Here is a 15827-nt window from a genome sequence, read left to right on the forward strand (position 1 = left end):
GACCCAGAGGCGAGTCTGGGGTGACCAAAATCAGGTGAGCTTGTTGCAGGAGAATAAACAGACAAGCTGCCCACAGAATGCGGGCTTGACCCCAGCAGGAAAGCGCTTCTCAGTGTTTGCTGCCACCCAAAAGGACTTTACTTCCAAGGAAGGGGCATTGGTAAACCTCTGACACCCTTGCGCCCCCTCACCCAGCCCCTGTCACAGCCCTAGGGGGACCTGCTGTGGACTGGGGTAAAGAGGCCAGAGAGCCCAGGGCAGGGTGGGGGCCCAGGGGCATCCATGGGGACACTAGCAGAGTGCCCCAGGATGCCGCCCACAGGGAAGAACCGCCCCGGACCAGATCTCACTGGCCCAGGGTGAGCAAGGGAAGCCCCAGGGCAGGGACAGCTCTGGAGTCCTGCAGGGGGTCAGACTGCATGGCCCAGGCCAGGACGACAGGAGCGACCTCGGGGGTGTCAAGTGGGCAGAGGCTCCGCTGTCTTCTTTCATCTTTATTGCCCTGGACTTTCTGGAAGACCACAGCCTCCTCCCTGGCCTCAGATGAAGGCAAGAGGACAGTCCCCTGCGGGGTCCATCCAGATTGCTGGCACGCATCAGAGGACGTGCTGCTTCAGTTCCCACTTCCCCAGAGAGCCGGTAGCGGTGGAGACGGTGGTGAAGGGGAAGCCAGATACAGGGACCCTGCTCCCTGCTTGGGTGAGCCTGAAAGCAAAGGGGACGCCATGCCAGGCCAGCCGCCCAGCCAAAGCTCAGTCCTCGCCTTTCCCAGCACAAATCCCATGTGGGAAGGACCACGCAGCACCACAAAATAAGAGCTTGGAAACGGAGGCCAGTGGCACTGTGTGTGCAGGTGACCCCCTCACCATGGCCCCATTGGAACACGGGACAGGTCCCCGCAGGTGCTGGCTGCTAGAAAGAGGGCTGAGAGGGAAGGCCTGGCCACAGACTTCACAGGTCAACACACATATGTCCAGGAAAAAGCAGGTTCCAGAACAAATGACACGGAGGGAAGAGGGGAGGCAAGGTCCCTAAAGGCGAGGCCAGGCACAGCAGCAGCCGGTTCTGTCAACTGAGTCAGGCAGGTGCTTGTGGGGGGTGAGGACAGGTCACCTGAACCTACACCAACCAGTGTCACCCCCAGGCAGGCATCATGCCTGCATGAAACGGGCAGATCCTCACTAGCCGCAGGTGGCAGGTGGGGCCAGGCCTCCCTGAGTCACTGCCGCAGTGGCAACCCCGGCTGTCCCGCCACCTTGTACGCATCCAGGTGCCAAGTGTGCTGCATACTGCCTTCCAGAACCTGAACTTCTCAGTTATTCCCAAGACAGCAGCCCGGATTTGCCTCCTCCGCCGTCGAGCCATGGGCACGACACTTGGCAGTCTGGAAAGAACAGGGCATGGCTGCGCATGCTGGTGGCACCAGTACCTGGGCAAATACAGGACTGTGGGGACCTGGCCAGGCCGGGCGGAGCAGGTCCAGCAGAGTCAGGCTGTATGGACAGCGGGGGCACAGCACAGGTGCAGGCCGGGCCCCGGGCTCCAGCAAGGACAGTTGAGCCTCACGGGGCTGGGGGGACGGGCAGCAGTCGGCCTGTGAGGAGCCCGCAGATGGTTTGGGGGTTTCCTGGTGTGCGTTCTATAAGGAGCACTGCACCCGGCAGGGCTGCCCTGGTGACACCCTGAAGTCCATGACACAGCCTAGCCCGCAGCAAACCCCTCCGGGGCAGGTTCTTTCCACTCTGACCCACGGACACGTGCCCCATTCTCCAAGGAGGGCTCCCTGGATGCCTCGTTCCCGAACCACCGCCTTGCCCCCACTCTCACTTGGCCCTCGGGGGGTGTCTGTGCCCCCGCACCCAGGATGGGGGGCTCACAGGGGTTGTGGTGTCCCCAGCCTACAGGGAGTGGCGCAGGAGGCTCCAGAGAGGAGCCCTGCCCTTCCCAAGCTTACCCGCGCTCCAATGTCTGCCACGGGAACACGATCTTTGTTCCCTCAGTGCCCAAGTTCCTGGTCGCACAGTGTTCAGGACTGAAGACATGGGACAGACAGAGGGTGGTAGGCAGCAACGCCAGTTTACCGGGCAATAGTACAGGGCTCCCAGTGACGGAGGGGGCCCGAGAGCGTGGCCGTTTTGGTGTTAAATCTGGGGGTCCTGACAAGCTCTTGCAGAACTGTCGTGAGTGTCCTGAGAGAAGACCCCGAGGACTGGGCGCTGAGGCGTGTCCATCAGGGCTTTGCACATGTCTACTCGGTGGGCTCCTGTCCACGTGTCGATGGTCTTGTGTGTTGATGTCTGCACGCTGACGTATGACAAAGTTGCCTGCACAGAGGCTGCAGACACGATGCTGTTGTGGCCTTGTCTGTGCTGCCAAACAGGATGCCGGTGCGGCTCTATCTCCACCGTCCTGGCTCCCTGTGTCCCCGTCGGGGACCTGGCCTTAACTGCCTGAGTGTCCAATGGACTCCTAACACTGCCCCCTGCTCCTCCCCTCTGACCAGGGAGGCCGGTGACCAGTGTCAGAGACGAACAGACCAGACTTGCTGACAGAGGCAGTAGCCAGGGGGCCCCACCGCAGCTGAACTCCCTGCCCGGAGGAGACTGGACCTTCTGGGGGGAGTGAGGGCCAGGGAGAGGGGCACGTGGGCTCCAGCAAAGGGGAGGAGCTGGAGAATTACCCCAGGTGTGTGTGGCCCGGCCCCCCGGGGTTGCTGGCAGGCGGGGCCTGGCTCGGGCACTGACCAGGACACACAGCCAGCCAGGCATTCGGGGGGGCTGGGGTCATCCTAGGGATGGGGCTTCTCGGTGCTTGTCCATGTCTTTAGAGGCCAAGGTTGAGGCCTCGCTGAGAAGAAGCTCAGGGGAGCCAGCTAGAGTCTGGCCAGGACCACGTCTTTGTCCCCGGGCCCCTGGTACACACGGCCCAGCCGGCAGCACCCACCTGGACAAGATCCGAGGGTGAACAGGGATCCTGAGGGGGCGCAGGGCCACAGCGGCCCGGGTCCCTCATCTCGGGGCAAATAAGGTACCCTCCTCAACCCGAGGGGCCCTCGCAGGCAGCACCAAGATCCCGGTTCTCCGGGTACTCCTGCTGCGCTCAGCTGGGAATCGTGGGGCATTCTGCATCCCTGTTTTCTTTTTCACTTTGGGTATTTGACCTGCAGGCCCCTCCCACACACAGAGTGTCACGTACGGACCCCTCAGTAGCCCCTCAGGGCCTCACAAGGACACTGGCCTCCATTGCTTTTGTTACTTTTTGTTGCATGCGTCACAACCACCATCACTAGGTCCCCGGCGGCCTTTCTCCTCCACAGATGCACGGGCAGCAGGTCTGTGTAGGGTCCGTGCCCTGCCAGCACTCCATGGCCGTGGGTGGACACTCCACATGGGCTCATGGCCCTTGTCCATCCCGTGTGTCGCTCTGCAGCATTCTGTGTCACGGTCATGCTCTCAGGGTCATGAGATCAAGCCCTGCATTGGGCTCTGTGCTCAGTATGGGGTGCGCTCGTCTCCCTGCCCCCCTGCCCCTTCAGCCTGCGCACGTGTACACACACACACACACACATCCTCTTTCTCAAATAAATAAATCTTAAAAAAAAAAACACGCAGCGCACTTGCTGCATCTGGTGGCAAACTCTGAGGTGCCCACTGCCCCCCAGGGTGAACGCTGCATGTGGAGCGCTCGCCCTGAGGGTGCGTGCAGCCCCACGCCGCCAGCAGTGTCCCCGTGGCTGCGAAGCGGCTCTGCCCTCCACACCCCAGGCGCTGCCTCCTCCATCCCCAGGGGCCGCTCAGGCCCCTTCTCGCAGGTGAGGAAACACAGCTCACTGCCTGCATCCACCCCGATTCCCGACTCCCGGCAGGTGGAGGCGCATGTGCACGCTCCTCCTCCTCCTCATCAGCTGCCTGTTCAGGTTCCTTTGCCACTAACAGTTGGTGGGTTTTTTCCCTGTCGATTCTTAATTCTCTATTTGGGATATCGATCCATTGTGCGCCCCTGGGCACCAGACACCCTCCCTGGTCTGTCACCTGCCACTGACCATGCTGCTTCCCTCTTGTTCTGAAATATGTCCTCTCATCTATCCCCCATCCTTGTCCATGGAGCTCATGTGCTCAGGGCTGCATCCGCTCCTCCTCTTTCCCTCCTGGCGCTCGCAGCAGGCAGCGTGCCAACCTGCAGGTGCAGGATGCTGGGCCAGACCCTGCTGCCTACCTGCCTGCAGCCTTGGTCATGGTTCCTAAACTCTCTGTGCCTCAGTTTCCATAGTTGCAAACTGCGGGTAAGGAGACCTGTGCTGTGAGGTCATCGTCACAAGGATTACCTCAGCTACTAAGGGCCAAGTGCTTCCAGCCCCAGCGGGCAGACTGTGTTGCTGCGGCTGTGCTGCCATCACGGTGGAGCCTGAGCTGCCCGAGAGCTCCCTAGGCCACGTCCGCTGGGCGCCCTCTGCACTCTCAGCACCTGACAGGAGTCTGGCACACAAATATCCCAATGAAAAAATCGACTGTGCTCTCTCTGCCCTGAGCCAGGAGCTCTGAGCTGCTCTGCCCTGCTCAAGGTCAGGGGATGGCCAGGGGCTGGATGCTCGGAGTCCGGGATGGGCACGGTGGAGGCCGCATACCAGGAGCTGGCCCGCTCAGTGTTGTTTTTTAAGATTGACCTTTCACAGCCAGCATCCTGTCGGTGCCAGAAGCACCTACCAGAGCCAGGTTTGGACAGCAGGCCAGAGGGTGACCTTGGCCATGCCTGGGGAGGAGGTCGGCCTCCTGGAGCAGGGAAGGCCATGTTGTCAGAATCTCCATCCGCTGAGCTCATGGGACCCACAGCCTGAGACCCGGGACCCCCCACGGCCCCTTGGTCACTCGCTCCCTGAGCTCCACCTGCAACCACTGAATCCAGTTTTGTGAGGAGCATGGAGCTCAGTATTCCAGAATGAACATGGCACACAGGGAGCCAGGTGTTGGGGGCTCCAGGCTAGAGAGGAGTCCAGGGGTCGTGACCCTGAATGGTGGGGCCCGGGGTCAAGGCCATGATACAGGGAAAAGGGTGGGCAGAGGCACAAACCCTGGCCATCCACCTCACCACGCCCCTGAGTCCCAGAGGCACAAAGATGGGGCTTCCTTGCCCTCCACTTCCCCAGCCCCATGCCCATCGCGGGCCCTGGAAGGTGATGCGAGGGGTTAGGGGAATGAGGGCGGGCAGTCTCACACGTGACCTCATGTTTCCCAGCTCTGACGGCCACCTCGCAGTGCTCCAGGCTGAGGGCCAGCTGACAGCCGTGGGACACCATGTGGGAGGGTCCCTCAGGGTCGGCACGTGGGGGTAAAGGACAGGAAGGAATTCGGAGCTCAGGCCTTGGGGATGGGATCCCCGGACTCAACACACAACCACACAGGACCCCCCAGAGGTGGGCCGCACCTGCTCCCCACCCCCGCGGCCATCCTGCTGCGAGCCTGGAGTTGCTCTCAGGCCCCGACCTCCGCCCTCAGTGCAGGTGACAGAGCTCGGGCCCTGTGAGGGGCCACACAACAGGCAGCACAGCCCTGAGGTCTTGGGCAGCAAAGTGACCTCATCCCACTCCCTTCTGTCCTCAGACAAGCTGGCCCCAGGTCCTCCCTTCTGCCCCAGGCAGCCAAGCTCCACGATGCTTGGGCATCTTTCAAAGTTGGCATGTCTGCAGGTTCTGTCCAACCAGCATCAGCAAGGCCATGATCTGCATGCCCCCAAGAGATGCTGAGACGTCGCCGAGAAACAGTGCAGGGAGAGGAGCTCTCAGAGGACCGGCTCCTGGCTGCACCGTTCAGACCCCCTGGGCCTGAATGAGGCTGCACCTTAGGACTGGCCCAGACAGATTGGGCCCCAGTCTGTACCCAGATGACCTGTCCCTGGATGGACTGGCCCCCAGACTGTCCCCAGATGAACTGGCCCCAGATGGACTGGCCCCAGACAGACTGGTCCCAGATGGACTGAATGTGAAGGCATGTGCTTCTGGCAAGAGGAGGGTGGTGGGCAGGTTCCGGCCTTCATGGGTCAGCAACAGAACCCAGCCCCACATCAAGCTCAGAGCACTTGAGCCATGGGGAGGGAGAGGGCTTGGCTCTCACCTGAGCCTCCCTGGACCTTATTCCTTTCTAGTCTTCTCCCTAAAGCCCCAGGGCATGGCTGTGGGGCTCCAGTTCCTTCCCAGAGCCTCACCCGGGCCAGGAAGGGCCCACTCTGGAGGCCTGGTGTCTTGTGGGACCTCACGCTGGGACCCAGAGCCAAGCTAACGCCTCAGCAGTGCACAGCACCTGCCAGCTCCACACAGCTGCCAATGCCTACAGGGACCCTCTGCTCGAGGCCTCTGGAACAGCACCCCAGTCTCCCCTGACCTCCAACCACCCAGGTGCTCAGGACAACAGCTCCGCATCATCCTCAGGCCTCCTGTTCCCAACCCTGCAGCAGGTCTCTGACTCCTCAAAACAGGAGCCGACCTCTCTTCACCTCTTCTAAGGCTCCCCCGTGCCCACTAGCCCCTTCTCCCACCTGGACCGCCCCCCCCCCCAGGGGCCCCCTGTGGGTCCCTCTGTGCATCCTCTCAGGCCGGCAGTGACAATGTCCCTGTTAAACTCTGAGTCTGTGTCCTGCTTCGGGGCAGCGGGACCAGCTCCAGCACACACAAAGGTTAGACATCAACCATCTAAAGGTGCGAGGCAGTGATGAGGGGCCGCAGAACTGGAGATGGTGGATGGTACTGGTGACTTACCAAGTATTTTTCTTCTGTCTTTCCTTTTTTTTTTTTTTTTTTTTTTTAATTTTAACAGCTTCCCGATGAGTACAGCCCCACTCAGCAGAGGCCGGTGGCTAAGGCTTGGACGGAAATCCCCCGATGCTCCTAGTTTAAAGAACCGGAGAACAAAGCTAGAGATAGCCTGAGCTCTGAACAAGGATGGGGCATCCTGGGAAGGAGGGTGAGCTCCGAGCCCGCACGCACACCTGGGACACATCTCTGCACGCCCGAGACAGACCGTGCAGCCAGCAAGCCTCAGGGGGAAGGAAGGGACATCCTTGTCCTAGCAAACACACCATGCTCAAAGTCTGAGCCCAGCCAAGGACACCTGGCCACCAAAAACTCTCCAGAGGAACAAGTCAGGATCCAGAATCTAAATCACACCATTCATGGCATCCTGGATACCGTCCCAAAGCAGCAAACACATGGGGGACAAGCCCATGCCAAGCAGGCAGGCACTGGAGTCACCTGACTGTAGGTTCCAGCGGCTGTGGACAGGAAGGAAAAGTACGCTCTCAGACAAACAAGGGACAGCTCGGGAGAGAAGCAGCAACTGTAAGAGGAAACAAACAGGAATCCCAAGCTCACTGCACACACATCAAACTACACGCTCCCCGGGATCAGGGGTTGAGGGTTGGGGGGTTGTTGCGGTGAACCTGCAGATAGATATGCAGGAATTGCCCAAACTAAAAACCAAGGAGCAAAAGGATTGGGGGTGGGGGATGGATGACAAGCAACACACCAGCAACCTGTGTGACCACATCCAAGGCCTGGTGTTTCACTGCGGTGTCAGGGCAGAGAAGGGACAGATGTTGGGGACACACGTAAAGAAATAATGGATGAACAAGATCCCAAATGTGGCAAAAGATGTGAATCTGGAGCTCCTAGAACTCAAGTACCCTCAGGCGAAAAAAAGCAGAGAGGATGCCCAGGGAGCTCAGCGGGTGAAGCGTCTGCCTTGGGCTCAGGTCCTGACCCCAGGGTCCTGGGATCAAGTCCTGCGTAGGGCTCCCTGCTCTGTGGGGGGTCTGCTCCTTGCTCTCCACCTGCCCTCAGCCCTCCCCCACCTTGTGTCCCCCTCTGCTCACTGGTCACCTGCTCAAGGGGACCTTTCCTTTGAAAACTGACCCAAAAGTGCTCCCCAACTTCCTGTGTCTTCCTTGTACCGTCCCCTCCACAGAACTTCTCCTTGGCAGTGTGCCCCACAATGTCTCGCCCCATCCGACTCCAAACAGCAGGTGCAGACCTCTGGTCTGCAGGGTCCTGGAGGGCACACACGGGCGCTCCATAAGTGTGGCCAAAACAAAGGAATAGATGGCTATAGCGCCCAGAATTCGCGAAGATGAAATAAGCCCAGGAGCCTCTCCAGTACCTGGCCGTGAGGTTTTCACCGTGGATGTGCACCAAGGGCGGGAGTCTTGCCACGGAGGGGCACATGAGCTCAGGCTGGGGTCCCCTCCTGTGCACGGCATGGCGCCTGCAGAGGGGCCCGTCCAAGGAGATCTGTCGCCCAGCTGTGAGGATCAGGCCAGCCCTGGGGGCCCTCACTTCGCAGCCCTGAGGACGTGGGCAGAGCGGGTGGACTTTGCTGCCCATGTAGGACCCCCTGCCCTCTGGTTTCTTTCCAACTGTCCAGGGGTCAGAGCCGTGCTGTGGCCGAGGCTCTGCCCAGGGTCATCCTCTGAACCCATGTCCTGGGGCAGCCAGAACAAGTTCCCACCGGCTGGGTGGCTCAAAACATCAGAAACTTGCTCCTCACGGTTCTGGAGGCCAGAAGTCCAGCTTCCAGGCCAGCGGGGCTGGTTCCTTTGGGCAGCTCTTACAGAGGATTCATCCCAGGTGTCCCCCAGGCCCTGGAGATGCCAACAATCCCAGGAGTCCTGGGCAGGTAGACACCTCCCTCCCGCATCCACTTCTACCACCCATCCCCCTCCCCGCACACGCCTGTGCCCCAGTATCCCTCCTCCTGCATAACCCCTGGCACCCAGGTTCAGGGTCTGTCCTACCCCAGCACGACCTCATCTTCATTACGTCTGTGAAGACTTCAGTCCATGGAAGATCACATTCTTAGCTCCCGGGGGTGAGGACTTCAAGTATCTTTTGGGGGTACCCAGTTTGACCCCCAGCACCCCCACAGACAGCGCCCCTGACTCTATCAGCTCCCAGTGAGCCCAGCGTCCATCATGGGGGATAAACACGCAGCTCATGACAACGTTGGGAGGTCAACAGATGACCACTGTGGGGACGAGCGAAGCTTGGGGGTCAGCGGTCACCATGGGATCCTGCTCCATCCGCTCAGCCAACCTGACCCTGTGGGAGGCAGGCCGCAGGAAACTGCTTCTCATCGTGGGACCTTCTCAGCCCAGCTTTGGGGGCTGGGGGTCCTGCGTGTTAGAGCAGAACCCAGGCCCTGTGACTCTCTGCAACCCGGTCACAGAGGCTGGGCCGGGGGCTCCCTAGGGAAGACGCCGCAGGGTCCCTCCTGTCCAGGCAGAGGGGACAGGCTGGCAGCCAGAGGGCTGTGGCCTCTGAGTGGGGGGAGCGCTGGTCAGGCATTGAGTCCACGCAGGAACAAAGGCCTAGAGACAGGGTTTAAACAGAAGAGATTTCCTCTCTCCCAGTCTGGAGGCCAAAGCCTGGGAATGAGGTGTCAGCCTAGCTATTCCCCCTGAAGGATCTGCCCCGGGCCCCTCCCCGCTCCTATGAATCTTGTGTCCACGCAGCCCCTGTTCACGAGGCCACAGGTCATACGGGATCAAGGCCCCCCCACTCCAGCATGACCTCATCTCAGCTAAAGACATCTGCAACGACGCTGCCTTCAGTAAGGTCACATGCTGAGGTCCTGGGGGTCAGGACCTTCACAGACGCATTTTGGGGGGCTCACAATTCAGCCCCCAGCACACTTCAGTCGCCGTCCTCGTCCCACGGAGGTCTGCGGGCTTCCAGCCCCGCTCCCCCATTCCTGCACCCCACCGTTCAGCCCTGGGGGTCTCCCCATCCATAGCACCTGGTCACTGGCCATGTCCCGGCAACATGGCAGGCACGGAGGGCACACCAAGGTGATGCTGGCACCCTTCAGGCCCAGGAAGTTGGCACTGCCCATAGCTGGTTGTTGATTTTGGAAATTGGCTGTATGGGAACATGATATTTTTGGTGTCCAATGCAACAGGGAAGAGAACACACAAGAGCTAACATTATGAACAAGATTAAGACATCAGTATGAAGAGCCCCAATTCCCCATGGGGACAGGACAGGAGCCCCTCACCACTGACCGCGCCCCCAACCACATGGCTATATAGACAGGCCACGGGGCCGGGTCACCAAGACTCTGCAAGTCTCCAGCTGTCGCCAAACCCAGACAGAAGGTGCTGTGGACATGCAGCTCCTACTGCTGACCGTGGGCCTGGCACTGATCTGTGGCCTCCAGGCTCAGGAGGGAAACCATGAGGAGCCCCAGGGAGGCCTAGAGGAGGTGAGCCCCATTAGGGCGCTGGCCAGTGGGCGGGAGGTGGCCCCACCCTGAGTGAGCATCGGAGTTGGTGGGTGGCCTGGCTGAGGCGGCAGCCTCATGGGTCCTCCAGGGAGCAGGGCTGCGGGTAGGAATCTTGGCCTCAGGCAGCCAGATACGTGGCCCCCGAGTTCATGCACAGGAAGCAGGGCTGAGGCCTGTACTCCTTGGTCAGCCCTGTATGACACCCTGCTGGGTACCGCTGCCCCTGGCCGACCACCGCAGGCCCAGGCAGACAGAGGACCGGAGCCTACACTCCACTTTTGGAGATTTGTTAATGAGCCATAGGGCGAGCCCATGATGGGGTAATCTGTTGGGGAGTCCATGGCAGGAGGATCACGTTGGGGAGTCCACGGTGGAGGGGAAGATCTGTGGGGGAGTCCATGATGGGGGGATCAGTAGGGAGGGGGTCCGAAGGCAACAATGGGGGCTGGAGCACCTGCCAGGGTCTTGGAAGGAGCCCTAAGCTGAGTCTAGAAGGGAATGAACCATCTGCTGGGGCCGAGGGGGCAAGTGCTGAGCTGGGACCCGTAGGGCCAGAAGCCCTGGACACGCCTCCTCCTCATGCTCACCCCCGCCAGCTGGTCCACTGGCCCAGATGGGGTGGGGGCGGAACACGGGGACTGACCTTGAATCTGCCAGCCGCCAGCAGCATCATGGGCTTTCCTGGGTGCAGCGTGAACAGGCTGCGGACACGGGGTGGGGCAGGGGAGGGCAGGGTCCCCAACTCACTCTGTTCTCTCGCTGCCCACAGCTGTCTGGGAGGTGGCACTCCGTTGCCCTGGCCTCCAACAAGTCCGATCTGATCAAACCCTGGGGGCACTTCAGGGTTTTCATCCACAGCATGAGCGCAAAGGACGGCAACCTGCACGGGGATATCCTTATACCGTGGGTGCAGGGCACAAAGGGGTGTGGGGGTGTGGTGGAGTTGCAGGGTGGATGGGGCTGGCCCTGGTGAGGGGACAGGAACACTGCTGCTCAGGAGAAGCATCAGAGGTCTGATTCGGCCACCCTCCTGCCCCTCTCAGCACAGGGTCCCCGGTCAGGACATGTGTGGGCGGTGGGGGGCGAGGATGCTGCTGTCACTGAGGTTGGGGTTCCCTCAGCTGCTGACCCAGCATCCAGGCATCAAAGGAGGCCAGAGCCAGAGGAGGGGAGGGCAGCTCAGGAGCAAAGAGGACCAATGTCACCTTTAAGGGATCGAATGGATGTGCTTGTCAAACCCCTCAGAGCCTACACAGAAAGTAGTGACTGTCACCGTGGGCAAATGATACTTTCATTTAAAACATGAAAAGGGGGCCTGGGCCTCTGCGGTGGCGCTGCTGGGGGCGGGGGCAGCAAGCGAGCGCTAGGAGATCTGTTGCTTCTGGAGCCTCCGATGGCCGCTGTGGCCAGCAGCCAGCATCCTCTGACACAGGGTCACAGGGTTGGAGGTCGTGCCTTCTAACGTGACGAAGCTCTCGGAGACGGAGGCAGACTCGACCTCAAAACTTCAGTTCAGGAAAGCTTGCAAGCTTGCTGCAGGAGGTCATCCTTACGCTGGACCAGCATGCACTGCCTCTCGTCTGCAGACTTGGGGAAGTGGCTCCCCAGGCCTCCAAGTCTTCCCCCTCACTGGGCTCTGCCTCCACCTCACTGAAATCCAAGGCCTCCTCCAGCCAAGGACTGAGGTCTAATGGTGCACGCCCAGTCAAAGGGCATCTTGGAAAAGTCACTCTTGGTTTGATATGTGGAGCAGAGGAGGGGGAAGGCCAGGACCAGACAGTGGGAGGAGGTGACATCCAGAACTGCCTGCTGAGCCCCAACCCGGAGCTGGCTTCCTTTCCGCTCACGCTGGTGCTTCTGCAGCTCACGAGTCCCCCCACCCCGCCCCCACGCGTCCGTCCCCGCTCCGGGTTTCAGGGTCCCCCACACACCCCACGCATGGGGGCTGAGTAGCAAGCTTTAGTTTCCAGTTTTAATTCCTTTGTCAAATAGATTAGGCAAGGCTGAGGCCTGTGGTTCTGGTCCTTAGAGAAAATGAGGACCTTACGAACGAGGCCAGTCACTGTTAGAGAGCTTTCTTGGAGAGAGAAAGATCTCTTTTGTATCTTTAAAAAAATAAAAAATAAAATAAAATAAATAAATAATACAACACGAAAAGGGGCAGGTGGACACAGTAAGCCCACCCACCTCTGTCTGCAGGCAGGACGGCCAGTGCGAGAAAGTCTCCCTCACTGCGTTCAAGACTGCCACCAGCAACAAATTTGACCTGGAGTGTAAGTGTGTGCAGGCGGCAGGCTCCCCGAGGTCATGGCCCCACCGAGAGGTAGGGCTCCTGGGCTTAGGGACCTGCAGCAAGGACCGGGCAGCTCCATGCCTGGGGGACAGGTAGGCACCCGGACTCAGGCCCCTAGCCCAGCAGGGTACAGGCAGCTCCTCTCAGGGGACAGAGCCCACTTCCACACCCAGGTCCCCCAAGACCAGGCAGGACATGGGGCACCACCCCCACAGAAAGTGGACAGGTGTCCCTCCCAGGTGGGCCTGCAATCACCCCCCCGCCCGGGGTGGCCATCCATCTCCCAGCCTGTGTCAGCCCCACTATCCTCCACAGACTGGGGACACAATGACCTGTACCTGGCAGAGGTAGACCCCAAGAGCTACCTGATTCTCTACATGATCAACCAGTACAACGATGACACCAGCCTGGTGGCTCACCTGATGGGTATGTGTGGTCCCTTCCAGAGCCATCCAGACTGGCTGGACCCAGGTCCACCCCTCACGTTGGGTATGGGCCTATGGCCCCCGCAGCAGTAGCGGGCTAACTAGGTCTGGGGAGGTTGGGACCAGACCCCGGCCAAAGGCTCCAGCCACAGCCACACTCCTGCTCAGCCTCACCCCTGCAACCCCAGGCGCCTGCTCACACCTGTACACACTGGCTCACATGGCCCCCTCACCAGGACCATCCCATGACCGGGGCTCCACCTCCACACCTTTCGGCAGCGGGGGAGGGGACAGTCACTTCATCTTATGTCATCACAAGAGAAGGAGTCTCTCCCCACATCAGCCCCAATTTTCCATGACACATGGCCTCTCCTCTCAGTCCTCAAGAGCCTGGTCCCCCGACAACCCCTGGGGCCAAGGCCCTGCTCTGGTGCCCCTATCCCCACCCCCATGTTCCCCTGCAGTCCGGGACCTCAGCAGGCAGCAGGACTTCCTGCCGGCATTCGAATCCGTGTGTGAAGACATCGGTCTGCACAAGGACCAGATTGTGGTTCTGAGCGATGACGGTGAGGCCCGCTGCCCTCCGGCCCACCCCCACCCCTTGGGTCCCCTCAGGTCAGTGGCCACCCAGCAGGCTGGGGCCAGGCAGGCACTCACTCCTGGTCACTGTGCCCCTCAGATCGCTGCCAGGGTTCCAGAGACTAGGGCCTCAGACCACGCAGGTGAGTGATGGCGCCTGGAGCTGCACCCCGCAGGGCTTCTCCAGGGGCCCTGGAGGTGGATGGAGCCCCTACCCTGGTCCCTGAGCTGCCTTCAGAGCCCAGAACTACCCCCCATCCTCTGCCACCCCGTGCACAGAGAGCCAAGCAGCAGGATCTCACCTGCCTGAGGACTCAGACCTATAGGCTCGGGGGACACCGTACTCAGCTCTGCGTCCCTCTCTGCGAACCCTCCAGGTGATCCCAGCAACAACACCCACCTGCGCTTCCATGTGCGGCCCTGTCCAGCCTGCGCCCACTCCCTGCCTGGGCAGCCACACACTCCCCAGCCCCCTGCTATGGTCCCTCCTCGCATAATAAAGGACATTCCGTTCAAAAGATGACTGCAGAGTCCAAGTTGTCTAGAGGTCATTTCTTCTGGGGCTGCAGAAATGAGCAAAGGGAAAGGCGAACCATCTTCCTGAATCCGAGCTGTCCCCGAGGCTGAGTGCCCGCAGAACCCAGGCAGAAAGTGTTGCCAGGTGATGGGGCACACGTTCGTTACAGCTTCAGCCTCTCAAGTGTGCAAAATGCATCCCCTGGGACTCTTAGCATGAAATAATAGAAGGTCTTACACAGACACACACATGCACACACAGCTTCAGCAGTAAATGGAATGTTGGCTCTTACATATGAACCACACTGAGGCAGGACTGCCTGCAGGCACGGCTGTATCCAGGGGCAGAAGAGCCATCTTTCTCTGTCTCCTGCCTGTTTTCTTTCTTTCCTTGTTTGCTCCATTCTCAGGCTGCACATACGGCTGCCAGTGGCCACAGACCACTCCTCTTCCCTCAAGGTACAGCGTAACCAATTTGTCCTCTCTCCAAAGTCCCTGCAGAGGCCTCAGCGCTGCAGCCCACAGGCCTGTTCAGGTTCTGGCCCCTCCTGCGTTCGTCTCCAAATGGAGAACAGTGAGGCACTTGTGCTTCTCGGCAGCCAGGCCCAAGTCACACGTCCTCTCTAGAGTCTGGGGTGGGGGTAGCTTCACAAGCCCAGGATCTGAGAAGAGAGGGTGGTCCTCATGAGGAAGGGCTTGGTGGGTGGGGCGTGGAGGCACGGGTCCACAAGCTGCCACCTCTGTCCCGTGCCTCCTCCCAGTGATCTGACTGCACTTCTATACCCTACACCCTCAGCGCCCCCAGGTCCAACCAGGGCCTGGTCACAGCACCTGCTCCAGGTCCAAGGGGTGGGAGATGGGGCTTCCTGTCACCAGGGCCGAGGAGAAATCTGGAGGACCCCCTCCACGAAGAAGACTGAGAGTAAACTCCTAAATCAGCCGTTCTGGTGGCAGCGGGGCCAATGGGCCACTCAGGGTACTGCCCAAAGATGCACAGGGGGTGCTCCTCCCCCCGTGGGACCCTGGGACAATCTTTCGGAGCACACAACCAAGGGCTCAGGGGCCCAGGGGACAGGCCGGCAGGCGAGCCATCCTGGCTGTCCCTCTGCCTCGCAGCTCTGACGAGGGCTCTCCGGGCCAGACAAAGTCCTCCCTACGGGCTCTGCTTTGGGTCCACACAACCAGCCAGCTCCCAAAGCCAGCCACACATAAAGACCATGGAGAAGCAGCTCACCATAGGAAATCCTCAAGGATCCAGTACGCCTCAGCTCACCGGCAGGGAAACTCTGAGGACACCAAGGAGGTGGCCTGGGCACCATCAGCTCAGCAACAATTGAGGAAAACTCACCAGCTCTTTATGATGCTCACCCTGAATGGCAACGTGACGATGGCTACTGAGCTGGACCTGGGTGGGCTCTCTGAGCCCCAAGCCCCACGGGAAGGGGAACCCGTCCTACAGAACTGCCTCCACTTGGAGAAGCCAAAGCGATTCCAATGTGCTCTCAGTCGCTTGAGAAATTCAGGCAAAGACCAGGACAAAGGAAAGACATGACAGCGTGCAGAGAGATAATCCGGAGACTCTGAAATGGGCCAAGACCCGAGTACAGCACCGTGCCACCCGCCAGGGACGAGGGAAGCAGCCCTGCCTCGTAGAGAAGGGAGTATCTCTGGCAGGAAGAACTAGGCAGCAGAGACGCAGATTCGAGAAAGTTATTATAAGACAATCATGTCAACAGAGCAGAGAGGAGA

General features: G+C 60.2%; 2 protein-coding genes across 3 annotated transcripts in view; one reads left to right on the plus strand and one right to left on the minus strand.

The window, feature by feature from the left end:
• The window catches only part of RPL7A (ribosomal protein L7a), a 199057-nt gene that overhangs the window by 153816 nt on the left and 29414 nt on the right, over nucleotides 1-15827 (minus strand). The gene's annotated exons all lie outside the window — the stretch shown is intronic.
• LOC144285770 (minor allergen Can f 2) lies at nucleotides 9960-14085 on the plus strand. 2 transcript variants are annotated; one of them, XM_077851323.1, is made up of 7 exons: nucleotides 9960-10244; nucleotides 11035-11168; nucleotides 12465-12538; nucleotides 12874-12984; nucleotides 13448-13549; nucleotides 13663-13705; nucleotides 13940-14085. In XM_077851323.1, exons 1-6 carry the CDS (start codon nucleotides 10149-10151, stop codon nucleotides 13686-13688), a joined length of 543 nt encoding a protein of 180 aa, XP_077707449.1. In that variant the 5' UTR covers nucleotides 9960-10148; the 3' UTR covers nucleotides 13689-13705; nucleotides 13940-14085. The 2 variants fall into 2 exon arrangements, with proteins under 2 accessions (XP_077707449.1, XP_077707448.1); XM_077851322.1 differs by having other exon boundaries at nucleotides 9961-10244; nucleotides 13842-14085.

This window comes from Canis aureus, chromosome 16, assembly GCF_053574225.1.
Source record: "Canis aureus isolate CA01 chromosome 16, VMU_Caureus_v.1.0, whole genome shotgun sequence".
NCBI classification, from domain to species: domain Eukaryota; kingdom Metazoa; phylum Chordata; class Mammalia; order Carnivora; family Canidae; genus Canis; species Canis aureus.

Bases quoted from the DNA above. Each gene is read 5' to 3' on its own strand.
- LOC144285770 (XM_077851323.1), top strand. From the start codon at position 10,149: ATGCAGCTCCTACTGCTGACCGTGGGCCTGGCACTGATCTGTGGCCTC. The intron at 10,245-11,034 runs GTGAGCCCCATT...CGCTGCCCACAG, and splicing joins CCCAGGGAGGCCTAGAGGAG to CTGTCTGGGAGGTGGCACTC. The intron at 12,985-13,447 runs GTATGTGTGGTC...GTTCCCCTGCAG, and splicing joins CCTGGTGGCTCACCTGATGG to TCCGGGACCTCAGCAGGCAG.